This window comes from Hemicordylus capensis, chromosome 9 (genome assembly GCF_027244095.1).
Source record: "Hemicordylus capensis ecotype Gifberg chromosome 9, rHemCap1.1.pri, whole genome shotgun sequence".
NCBI lineage: Eukaryota > Metazoa > Chordata > Lepidosauria > Squamata > Cordylidae > Hemicordylus > Hemicordylus capensis.
The window spans coordinates 23323582-23337310 of NC_069665.1; the positions used below are offsets into that span (position 1 = coordinate 23323582).

Here is a 13729-nt window from a genome sequence, read left to right on the forward strand (position 1 = left end):
AGTTTTAATTGTTTGTTTTTCATTTTTTGTGGATGTTTTATTCTTAAGTAAACTGCCTTGAGACAGCTGTAGTAGGCGGTATACAAATACGCAAAACAAATAAAACTGGGAACCTCAGAATCTCTGCTTCACTGCTCCGCGTGGCAAGCAACCATGCTCGTAACTCAAGAAACTCTCTGAGTTTGTTTTGATGTCCTCTTGGCTTCAGACCGCTCAGGCAGTCTTTTGGGTTCCCCAGGCTTGGCCTGGGCTGCAGTCAGTTCTTGATTACCAGACTTGACTCTGGCAAAGCCTTGATTACCCAACTTGCTCCTCCTCTGCCTTCTGGTTTCCTGGATTTTTCTTCAGGAAATCCAACAGCCACTTTAGGGACAAATGGCAATGTTGGGGAGAAGATTCTCTGCAGATGTTATTTAGGGTTAGTTAAGGGGTTGGTGTTACTTAGTGCCATAGTTTATGCTCTACAATATTTCCAGTATTTTAATATTCTGATTTCTCAACATTTAATGCCTTAGTATAATTGGCGAGGGGAAAGAGTTAACCACCTTCTCTCTGCACTCTGTGGTCCCAATCAGGATCCACCCCTTTCATAGCTGGTTTATTTAATATTAAAAAAGATGAACTTTAAAATGAAAGCATGCCTTTTAACAATGCATTGCCAAAAGTATCTAATATAGCCCCAAGACTGCCTCCGTAATGGTCATTTCACTTCCTGCACTGTCACTTCTTGATAATGTCTACAGCCTCTCTCTGGTGACAGTAAGTTCACATTCTCTTGTACACTCAAATACTCTTTCCCATATCCACACTTGCACACACAGTTAATAATCTTTGGAACCAAAAACTCTTCTCTATAGTGACCTCTTTATTTTACATCATTTTCTGAAGGAGTTGCACAAGTCGTTAACATGAACAGAACCCGAGCACTAGTACAATTTATCTTCATTTCAAGGTCTTTCCACATTCTCAGGAAAGCTAACCCTGGTCTCTACTGATGAACCAATCACCAATTCATCAACTGTGACATTCCACTCTGCCATTTCTCCCCCCAAAAAGAGAAATACACAAACGTTACAATGTTGAGATCCAAGTGGAAAATTCCCATTAAAGTGGCTTTTATATAATTAGATCGGAATGGAGGTGCAACGGTCTCCATTGCAGGAAACTTCAAAGCAGCTATACCTGAGGAAAATCATAACCCGTTTCAACGTGCCCACAGAAATAAGAACGGCTCTCGGGAGAATAAGAGTATATTAGTCTCTGTATGTAATGGGTTTTATTGGCCATATGGAACCGATATAAAAATTGTGTTGCAATGGATAGGTTTTGGAGTAAAGACAGGAATGTGACATACACAAAACAATTTCTGTATGGAGCCTGCCATCTTTCTGGCACCCCTTGCAAATTGAAAGAAACCTGAAACATTTACCTGATTGGGTCACAGATGAGTCCCAGTTCAAAGTAAAATCTGACGACTCACCCTCTTCAACTGGAAAAAAAAGAAAGGTACAAAATCAGGATTTCAAAGATAGCAAAAACAGCAAACACATCACACTCTTCAAGTCAGGTTACACCACAGTAATCCCACTCAAGTCATTAACTTTAAAAAAACACCTGTGAATTGTTTTTACATGTTTTACATTTGTTTAAATATGCAGCTAAAAACAAAAAAGAACCCAATTTGCCAGACCACCCACCCAACTCTTTAATAAGCCTGTTTATAGTGCTTTCAGTCACAGATTGCTTTAAAATCCTTCAGGCTCAATTTATTCTCACAGCACTGCAAGGTAGACCATCCACATTCCCATTTCACTTAGAAGAACTAAGGCTGGAGGCAGAGATCCAAACCCCAGTTTTATAGGCCTCACATAAAATCCTCCAGGGAGTAGGGAGAGGGAAGAGAGCCAGCGTGGTGTAGTGGTTAGAGTGCTGGACTAGGACCGGGGAGACAAGAGTTCAAATCCCCATTCAGCCATAAAACTAGCTGGGTGACTCTGAATAAATAAATAAATAAGATCAGGATTTATTCTGGTTAAATCCTTTAACAATAGCAAGTAAAATTGTAAGTAAAACATGAATTCTCTGCCGTGAATGGCCTTGCACTAATTACTCATTTCCTAGCCTCAGTTTTCCTCACCAGTAAAACGGCTTTGTTTCAAGATCCCTCAAAGACTCACATACACACAATGTACTTGTCTGCTCCGTGGTGCCAGGGCAGGCAGCAGGCAGAGAGATGAACATTTTCGCCACAGCTTCTGCAAAGTTTCCAGTGGCCAGGTAGTGCTGCTCTCTCGCGTGCTCTCTTGCTCTCTATCTCTCCTTTAAATATTTTAAATGGTTCACCCAAACAACCACTTGTTTTAACCAAGATAATTCATCAAAGCAAAAACCTACATCTCACCTAAATATGTCTCTTTGTCATAATCAAAGCAACTATTAGCCAAAATACAAGTTCTGAATGCTTGCCTTTCCATTTTGACTACAGCCAAAGTTTTACTGTAGTCTCATGTAAATCCCCAGTAACTGATAACCTGGTAATATAGATCATATACAGACAAGCTATTTGACAACAAAACACTTCTGTTCTCAGCTGAGCTCCAGTTCATCTTGAAGTGTGATTCTACAATACAGACTTCCATATTATTCCACATAAATTCATTCACACTCACACAATTTCAACTGTGTATAATGGACATTCCTTGAACAGTTTATGGTCTTTAGATTAAATTTTTATTTTCCAGAACTCCACTGCCCCCTTTCCCCATGAGTCTAAAGACAGCCTTGCTGCTTGCCCACCAAATTGATGCAGAGGGGGTTAAAAAGAAATTGGAAAAAGTAATGGTCTTTTTAATATGGATGATAAATGCCTGATGTACTCTAATCAATACTCAACTGCTACAATTTATGAACTTTTGATGGAAGGGTATGTTTACGACAGAACTACCATGCAATTTCACCTCTTTAATGAAACCAACATATAGTTCCTTATCTTGGGGCTACTCCTTTACAATTTCTTCTTTAATTTTTTTAAAGACTATATCAGAAAGGGCTGTTTGTGCTGGACCCCCTCCTCCCATGCCATAGTCCCAATCCAAGTCGGGCTCACATGGACACATAAAGTGGCTATTTTACAAGAAGAACAATACGCTGGGAGTTCTATTCATGGTGCATCATGATTGCATGTAGTTCGATACTAAATAGGAACTCTATTAAAACCCTTTCCCAGGTCAGGTCAATCCCAGCCCTAAACATCTGGGATTACAAAAGGCTTTGGCATTTAGAACAACTGCTTCCAAAAAACTAAAGAAAACCTGGCTTCTAACCAATCTGAACAAGGAAACAAGCAGTACTTTGCTATCTCAAAACTCCTTCCATTTACAACCAATACACCTAAAAGACCATCTCCCAATGAGCAGGGACCAGAACCATGCTCTGGGTCTAACAACCTACCAAGTGGACATGAAAGAGCCAGCGTGGTATAATGGTTAGAGTGCTGGACTAGGACTGGGGAAACTGGAGTTCAAATCCCCATTCAGCCAAATACCTGCTGGGTGACTCTGGGCCAGTCACTTCTCTCCCAGCCTAACCTACTAACCTGTTGTGAGGAGAAACTTAAGTATATAGTACACCACTCTGGGCTCCTTGGAGAAAGAGAAGGATATAAAATGTAAATAATAATAAACACCATACACGAGAGCCAGCATGGTGTGGTGGTTAAAGTGTAGAACTAGGAAAGGAGACTGAGGAGAGACTCAAATTCAAATCCCCATTCAGTCACTGGGTGGCTCTGAGCCAGTCTTCTCGCAGCCTAACCTACCTCACAAGGTTGTTAAAAGGAGAGCTGGTCTTGTGGTAGCAAGCATGACTTGTCCCCTTAGCTAAGCAAGGTCCACCCTGGTTGCATATGAAAGGGAGACTAGAAGTGTGAGCACTGTAAGAGCCACTCTGGGAAGAGCAGAAAGATTCAAGTTCCCTCCCTGGCAGCATCTCCAAGAGAGGGCTGAGAGAGATTCCTGCCTGCAACCTTGGAGAAGCCACTGACAGTCTGTGAAGACAATACTGAGTTAGATAGACCAACGGTCTGACTCAATATATGGCAGCTTCCAGTGTTCCTATGATACTCATTACCATGTGCATCACTCTGGGCTCCTCAGAGCAAGAGTGGGATATAAATGCAAAAATAAAATAAATAAGTACATAAAATACAGGTGGTAACACATCCAGATAATTGCTGCAGGTGTCCCTATCTATGTACTGCCCAATCTTTATCCAAACAGTTGTGTTTACTAGTAGTTGGGGTATCTTAGAATATGCATACACTACATTTTTACAAAATAAATAGAGTGCTGCAATTTCTACAGCAGCCTCTACTGCCACTTCCCTAGTGCTGTAACCAAGTCAAATCCCCCAGATACCGGCAGCCCTTTCCACAAGGAGCTGTGAGCACAAGACACCGTCACACTGTCCAGAAGATAGCAATGAAGCCATATTCTCACAAACGCTACCAAATACATAACTAAACAAAGAAGCTATTCTCACGAGCAAGCAAAACCGGGCTAAGGGAGCCCGGTGGCTTCACGGCGGCAAACCCACCTATGCAACCACCCCCTTAAACGAGGCTGAACGGAGCAAGTGCTCTGTTAACCTCGTTAAATTGATTGTGTGACAGCCGCAGCTACTCGTAGCCATGGCAGACACACTCAGGGGAGGGAGGGGGTCCCAGAAATGTACCATGCAGTCACATGGTGCATTAATGGAGCTCGGGGGGGGTATGATGCCATGTGTTGGCACTTCCCCGCACCCAACCACTGGAGCTGCCAGGCAAGCTATAGCCAGGCGCGCAAGCACTGGAGATAAGCCGTCACTTGTCTGGGTGGCCAATCCACCTGCCCAGAGGCCAAAGGAGAATAGTCTGTGGGGAGGCAAGCGCTTTCAGGCTTCCTCCCCACCAAAGAGGGCAGCCCTTCCCACCTGATCATGGGAAGAGGTTCAAAGACTTCCTGGATCCGTCACTCTATCCTGCACCATCCCAAAGTGGTCTCAAGGATCCCTCTGAACAGGACTGAGAACTGGTCTAGGGGAGGAGAGCTGGTCTTGTGGTAGGCAAGAATGAATTACCCACTTTGCTAAGCAGAGTCCACCCTGGTTTGCATTTGAATGGGTGACTACTTGTGAACACTGACTGCTGTGAAGTATTCCCCTTAGGGGATAGGACCATAGCTCAGTGGTAGAGAATCTGCTTGGATGCAGAAGGTCCCAAGTTCAATCCCTGGCATCTCCAGGTAGGGCTGGGAGAGACTCCTGCCTGAAACCATGGAGAGCTGCTGCCAGCCAGTGTAGAACGAGCTAGACAGACCAATGGTAAAAGGCAGCTTCCTATGTTCCTAAGTTAGGAGAAATGACAAGGGCTCAATCCATAGCTGCCAGGACAATGGAGAACAGCTGTCACGTTTGCAAGCTAAAAATGATACTTCTGCTCAATTTGGGGATGTTTTAAACTTCAAGAATCTCCACTGGGAAGGTCTCCTTCTAAGCTTAACTATTTTTAGCTTTTTGAAGAGAGGTGAAGAGTAGCAATCTGGCATTTTTCTAAACCTCAGTACAAGACTCAGTGTGAGTGGTGGCCCTTTGCCAGGTTTTTCCTTGCCACCCCTTAATAGGGCCATTATACATTGCCCCTTTCATGGCCCGGCAGGCCCGTGAAAAAGACAAGAGGGCGTTTTACACGGCTTATTTAGCTAGTTCACAGCCTAAACTCATGCAGGTTCTTGAGCCACTTTCTTCCAAAAGCCATAATAAGGACTGGCAGAGCATATTTTTGTACTGTTGGCAAAAGCCAGATTTCTTCAGAGAGGAAGAGGAGAGGATGAAATCCAGACAGCTTAAGCACACCGAGTCAGGAGGCGGGGGGGACCAGAAGAGAGTGTATTGTTAATTCAGATTAAATGAGAAAGTCGGGGGAAAGGTTCAGGAAGAAGAAGAAAATCCAAAAAAGAAAACAAAGGTTATTAAAATAGCAAATAAGATAACAAAAAAGGTAGCACTAGCAGGTTTATGCAAAGAAGATCTAATTATGGGTGACTAAATCCTCTAGGACATTAATATTCCAGTGAAAGCTGTCTCGTTTCCTGCTTCCCAGACATAGCAGGGGAAAAATGAGTATCACTGAGTTATAGAATCAATTCAGACATCATGCCAAGTCATGGTTAAGGAAGCTTTGCTATGATATCTGAGCCGTAGTTTGCAATCAACAAACAAATCAGAATCAGAAAACAGGGTTTGAATAGCATTCGTGTAAACAATGATTTGTGTACTATGCTTTGGTGCAATGTCTACGCTGACAAACTATACGTTATAGCCAAGGCCTGCTTCCAGAACCTTCTGAACATATAGACAAAATGCTAAGCTAAGCAGAAAGAAAATGCAACAACAATAAGCAATTGGGGCTGTTCACATGACCGCACATTCATGGTTGGGTGGGCAGGGTCCAAACTACCTTCCCACAGATGACCGCTCACAGCCTGGGCGGCACACAAGCCGTACAACCATATGACCAGTGCTGCCGAGAGTAGTGCAGATGAATCTCCACACTGCTCCCAGCAGTGCTGGTCAACAGAAGCCAAGAGCCATCGTCCCGGCCTCCATGAATCCCACAAGAAACCAGGACTTGAAAGCTCATTGTGCTTGCCATCACTCTAATGCGGCATTACTCTAATGGCCCATTAACAATGGGGACAGGACAGAATTCACATCAGTAAGGGAACATCAGTTAGCCCACAATCCACTCCAACACTCCTAACCACGGTTAGCATTTCAACTGCACGAGGCTTCTGAATGATGGCCTGTAGCTCAAGTGGTAGATTTACCAATTCGGACAGCCAGCAACACTAGCATTAAGCAGCTAACTGACCAGCTCTCTACACTTACTCCCTCATTTGCTTTTTAACTAAAATAAATAGATAAATTTGCTCAGCAGTAAACTTATATTAATTAGTATTTATCAGCTCCCCAATATTCTTGCTCACCCTCAGGAATCTGGAATAACTTTCTAGCTGTGTATGTGTGTGTGGTTGCTACGAGTCGACACTGACTTGATGGCACACACACTCTCTCTCTCTCTCTCTCTCTCTCTCTCTCTCTCTCTATATATATATATATATATATATATATATAAGAATTTTTTAAGGGCAATGTAGACAGTAGAGAGATGTAGTTTAGTTTTGATGTGGGAGACTCCAAGCCATAAACCTCAGTGGGTGGCCTTGGTCTCCTACAATTTGGAACACTGTTTTCCAGGTTACCACAAGTACTATGAAAGACCATTAATAAGATAAACAAACCCAGCATACCCATGGTATCTGCTATGAAACGGTAAGCCACTGGATATAATCCAGTCCAATGTGTGCCCAACAGCAATACAAGCACTGTACACATTTCAGGACTCTTATTCCGGAAAGGCAAGCCTATGTAAGGCATTAGGCTTGGCTTTATTAATGAATTATTCTCACAGATGAACTTTCTACCTTCAGAACTGCGTAAATCAGGCTGGGTTACAACAAACTCTTAGTTATGTTTGCCTCATTTTTTAAAAAAAACCTCATTCATCAGAGAAGCCCATGTAACCATTGCTGGAATTATAAATCAATCAGTCTTCACCCAGCTTTCCACACCTCAGTCTTAAAAAGAAAAACACACACATATTTTGCTGCAAATCCTTGGAAGTTAAGATTTTCCACTAGCCAGGTATTAATTCCTGAGTAGGTAGCACAGGAAAGGGGGAAGAGAGACCATTTTTTTCTTGACTAGCTGTTTTAACAGGCCGTTTCCAGACAGCTGCTTTCTTAAGTCATCATAGCACTTTCTGCAAGCAACAGGCATGCCAATTCAGCACATCTGACACAAAAACTAGACAGGGACTGCACTGCTACACAGTCTGATTGCTGAGAGTCCAAAGGGACTAGAAAGATCAGCATAGGTTACACAGCAATAGCAACACCAAACTAGATATGACTGTGCAAAACCTACCCTAGAAGGCTGTTGTAAGGATTACAGACAAGATGTCTATGAAGTACTCTGAACGTGCAAAGAGCTAGCAAGAAGCTCTACCAATAAGAAAATTAAAGCTCTAAAAATCCAGTACAGTGCGCAGCTGAGAGAGATTCTCCTCTAGAGAGGGGAAAAGAAGAGAGGACACTAATTGCTCTACACAAAGTGTAAGGAAGTGTGCAAGAAAATTGTGAATCGATGCACAAGTGCAGGCTGCAGCACCAAACACAGGTACACAAGACAAAGTTGCCTACTTAGCATGTATACTTGCTTTTGGTGCTCAGCAAAATACATTTCTGTGTAAACCCTATAGATTTCAATGAAAGTTTGTCCCAAGTGAACAAACATTGTATCAAGGTGTAAGTTTGCATTCTTTGATAAACAGTGCACTATTGGATATGTATGCGAGTGAATGAGTATGCATGCGTACACAACACACACACACACACACACACACACACACACTAATATTCCCCCTGCTCTCTCATTTTAATGCTACCATTTCCCAAGACAGAAATATACATATTCTTGTTAAGGAAAAAGAGACAGAGTAGAGTATAAATTTGCATTTATGAACTCTTCTGGTTCCAAAGTCTCATTTTTAAAATAATAAAATCAACACATACTATTTAGTACAGGCTTTCAAGTAGAAGAAGAAAAGGGTATAGGTTGCTTGTGTAAATGCCAACATACTCTAAGCAATAAAATTAAAAAGCAAACAACTACCTAAGAGGAGAGAGTCAGCCACAGTCTGGAAAAATACAAGGATGAATTAAAAGCAGAAGTAAAGTGGTTTCTGGAATGCAGCCTATTCCAGAATAGATGCAGTGAGATCTACGGGACTAGTCCAAGGTAAGTCATCTGGGAATTGTGGTTTAAGACCACACGTTTTTGTCACATGGGAATGCTCTTATACATCACTCCTATGTATAAATTTGACATATGAGGAATGGATAATGCACACTGAAGATGCTCTAAGACCTGAGTAGTACTGAGCCATTCCAAAGAGCTTGGAAATAGCACGTGCACAGGTTTGGTGCTCTGAGGTGCTGTTGGGGGTGGGGGAGTAGCGAGTGGCACCTTTAAAAGGGAGTACAGCAGGTCCATACCTGCTCTCTGCCATACCACGCAGCTTCCTGCAGTGGCGGCACGCCCCTTGAACCTGTGCTGAACCTGTGCACGAACCTTGATTTGTGCACATGCCTACTTGGAAATGCTGACGTTTTTCAGAGGCATCAATACTGGAGTATGGATTCCTATCTGGAGCCCTCAAAATAGGCACAGGGAAATGAGCAGCCTTGAAAACAGACACTTTCCCACAGAGAGGACTTACGAAGGAGTGTTCCCATGTTCTAAGAAGTGGCCCCAAGTCTTGAGAGACAAAACAGCAGCCTTTCTTCTGCAAGTGTTCCCAAGGTTTTCTGATAAGGAAAACCAATGGCGTTTTGGCTTTGCTTGGAATGCATATGGCTGAGATTGCTTCTGCTCACAGGCAAACAAAAACACAAATTCACTAAAATTAGATAGTAACATTTCTAGGAATTAATATTTGATTTGAGACAGCCACTTCTCACATTGTATGCCACAGGAATAACTCTCTCTCTCTCTCTCTCTCTCTCTCTCTCTCTCTCTCACACACACACACACACACACACACACACACACACAGAGTGCATTGGAGGCAAAAATAAGAAGTTGTGCTCTTAAGTCAGGGCTTAATAATTCCCAGGTGCCAGTTCACAACAGTACCTAGAAATTTAAGTGTGGTGCCTGAGCCAGTCAGTGGGCAGATGCAACCAGGAGAAGGAATGAGCAAGAAAGGTGGGGCAAACAAAGATGAGAGTCCACCCCTCCCCAAAAGAGAAGACATTGCTGGTGTGGAGCAGCTAGTTCACACCACCATGGAGCAGAGGGTAGTCTGGCTCCCAATTTTGGGGGATGGCTCCTAGAGCCAAACAAAATCTGTCAAAACCTCACTTGTCTGATCCAGAGCTCCACATATGCTCCATTTTGTACACCAATATTTCCATTCACTTTTGTACAGGGAGAGGTTCTGGAGGCACGCGTGCACGTACACACACACACACACACACAGAGTGCTGTTCCCTCAACTGACATCCATCAAGAAGACCTGGAGGCAGGACATTTCCATGTGATTGCTCACAAGGAACTGCTGGATTGGGACACTTGTGTGTAATCCAACACCTTTAGCTATGTGAACAGTCCCATTAGATTATATAATACACCGCGTGCAAGTACCAAACGGCCTGATTAGTCTCACTGTATGTGCTTCCCATAAAATTTCATGATGTGGGTCACTCAAAATTTCAACAGAGCCCTTTTTTTGGCTGGGTTTTGGAAGTTGTTGTTTTCTTTTTCGTCATACAGTCAAATGAAGTGGGGAGGGTTATATCTCACAATGTATGTGCCTCTACGGCACCAGATTTAATTGGAGATTTAACACACACACAAAATCATATCACCCCCATAAAGTGGGAACCAATATTTGTTATGACTCCTGAATAACCTGAGCTTCATGCCAATACACCATAAATAGATTTCAACATCTTGTTATACATACTGTACAGTTTATTTTGAATAGGGTTAAAAGGAGAACACACTTCATACCAAACACTGGAACATATACAGTGCTTGTTGGGGTGGGGCGGGGGGAAAGAAGCGGACAGCTCTTAGATCTTTTTTCTAAAATCCATTCAAAAAGTCACAATAAAACTTCTAATCTTAAACACAAATAACTTTTAAAAAAACAAAAACCAGAGCTCACACATAGTATAATTCTGAATGGATTTCCCCAGTGTAGCAGTCATAATATTTTTACAGTTAAAAGATCCACTGCCTTAATAAAGTGTGATTTGTGTATTTAGAAAAATTCATTAGAGCAGACATGACTGGATTTATTTTATTTATTTATTTAGCAGCCTAATTTGGGCATTCTACTTCAAAAGAACGCTTAGAGCTTCCCAGCTCCTTAGTCATACACTAATAACATCTAATAATTAATAAAGACATGTAAATTCTTAACTCCCAGAACCATTCCAAATTTACTATCTTTACACTCCGTGTCATGTCTCAGTTACTGATATCTGCATTACTTTGTTTTGTAAAATGCTGAAGGGATGCGTCTCGATCGCCTTGCTTTGCTGGCGAATACTCTAGCCAGTGTTAGTAGGCATCTTGCAACTAACCAAACCACAGCTAAATCAAATCCTCATATTTGGAACAGGTTTCCTTGTTTTAAGTGCACAGGCACCTATACTTGTGGGCATAAGCTTTACCAAATTCATTACTTCAAGGCACCAAATGTGAATGGTGCCAGTTCTACATTTTGTAACCAAGTGGTTCTCAGGTTGCTCAGTGAAACCACCCTGAGTATTGGATTTTTACAAAGAAGTACATCACATATTTCATCAGATTTCTGTCCATCCTCGAATGCTTCCCCTATTGCAAAACAATCCCCATAAGCAGCAAACTAGCAAAAGGATGAGCTAGAACCTAAGGGCTGGGCATGGATTTCTTCATGCAGAGAATGTTTTGCACATGGTGGGACATCCTTACTAGAGATATAAATATCATTCAATAAAGTGTCCATTTAAACAATTAACAATTATAATGTCTAACTGTTTAAATGTTAGCAGAGGATGAGGACAGGGAGTCAGGTGGCAAAGCTGCATGGTAGCCTCAAGAGAAAGGGCAGAATAAACAAAAGGTATTCTAAGAACCTGCAGAAACCCATAGAGACTATGGGCAAGTCAAGCTATGACCACACCAGAGGACGATGCCAAGAGAAAGAATTGGAAGGGGGATGCATGATCCTCCTGGATACCAGGAGAAGCGCAGACTATGAGACAAGCAAGTGTGTGTGTGTGTGTGTGTGTATATAATGTAGTTATTCTGAAATTTGGGTACCCGGGTGTTGTTAGACTACAACTCTCATCATCACTGGCCACAATAGTGTTCATGTACATCTAGAGCCAGCTGAGGTCCAGAGCAGATTGTGCTCTTTCAGGCTGCAAGATGGAAATACCACTTTTGAATGTTCTCCCAAGGCAAGAACTTCCTACAAACCAAAAAGAAACATTGGCCTTACCTGTGAAGGGTTCTTTTTCGCAGTGTCTGGGGTTATCCTAAACAATGGGTTGTACGCCCATCATGCCTCAGGAAGACAGGAAGTAGATTTCAAAGCAGAAGCTTATATCCAGTAGTTAGGTAGGAGGCACACACAAAAAAACCCAGTTCCAGAACTGTCGAGCTAAGAATCAATGGTCCAAAGTAATATGAGAGAGAAAAAACTAGACAGAAGAAAATATGAGAGATCACACGAAGGAAGGGGGGGCAGAACAGTGGAAACAAGTGACATGTAGGGGGAAACTATTAACCTTGGAAGTCTGCCACCACCCACAACTGAGACCCAAACCCACGAGAACTGAAGGGGAAAGCAACATCCACAGGTGGGCTGGATGACCTCAGACACTGCAAAAAAGTACCCTTCACAGGTAAGACCAATGTTTCTTTTTCCACAGTTGTCTGAGGTCATCCTAAACAACGGGATATGTACAAACAGAAGAATGTATCGGGAGGGTAGCGGATGTGCTACATCACCTGTTGTAAAACTGTACGGCCTAAGGCTGCCTGGGTCGAATGAAATGAGGAAAATGTGTAGCGTTTAATGAACGGTGAAATAAAGGACCAAGTGCCTGCCTGACATATGACTTGGAGAGGAACATTAGCTAAGAATGCAGCGGAGGTGCTGGCACTGAGGGTGGAGTGAGCAGTGATGCCTTTGGGTATGGGAAGACAGTTGTAGGCTAAAGATATGGTGGTTCTAATCCATTAAGCTAAAGTAGTCTTGTAGACCTTGTTCCCCAACCAAGTGGGAAGAAAAGAGACAAAGCAGAAATCTGACGGTTGAAGGGCCTTAGTACAACACTGGTAAATATGTAGAGCTCTGCAGACATCTAGGGTATGCCAACACTTTTCTTTGGGGTAAGTGGGAGACGGACAAAAGGAAGGGAGAACGACGTCCTGTGATCTAAGGAAGGGAGAACCAACCTTTGGTAGGAAGGTGAGGGTTTAGTCAGAGGATGACCGCACCTTGATGAAAGAGCAGAGCTCCTTCCGTATGGAAAAAGCCCCAAGTTTGGACATTCTATGAGAGGAGGTAATGGCCACAAGGAAGAGGACCTTGTAGGAGAGGGACTTCAGGGGAACCGAACGGAGGGTTTTGAATGGTTCTTGGGTGAGAGCATTGAGGAATTTGTTGAAGTATCATGAAGGATATCTGTGTACAGGGGAAGGAGCCAGGTTATTGGCCCCCTTGAGGAAGTGTCTGAGATGAAGATGGAAGAGGGAAGAGCCTTGAGAGTTAAGGTCCAAGACCGAAGAGAGAGCCAAGACTTGTCCACGCAAGGTGTTGGGACGAAGACCAATGTCTAAGCCCTCTTGGAGAAATGATCAGACTTCCTGAATTCTCGTTGAAGTGTTTTCTACGCACCTATCTGGAGAAGGCCACCCAGGTGGCTTGGTATATACAACTGGTGGAAGGTCTCTCTGAAGCCAAAATGTTATTCTGTACAGAGGTGGATAGCCACTGTTCTTCAACAAGGAGTGCTCAATATCCAAGTGTGAAGTCAGAGCCATTCCAGATCTGGGTGTAGGATGGGAC

General features: G+C 42.9%; 1 protein-coding gene across 4 annotated transcripts in view; it reads right to left on the reverse strand.

Moving 5' to 3' along the window:
* The window catches only part of ZNF423 (zinc finger protein 423), a 311610-nt gene that overhangs the window by 260105 nt on the left and 37776 nt on the right, over window positions 1-13729 (reverse strand). For 3 of the 4 annotated variants that reach the window (XM_053271248.1, XM_053271247.1, XM_053271246.1), the window contains exon 2: window positions 1430-1489. The exons of the other annotated variant lie outside the window; for it this stretch is intronic. In XM_053271248.1, coding sequence (XP_053127223.1) covers window positions 1430-1489 — 60 coding nt within the window. The remainder of the gene's footprint in view (window positions 1-1429; window positions 1490-13729) is intronic. 4 annotated transcript variants of the gene reach the window in all.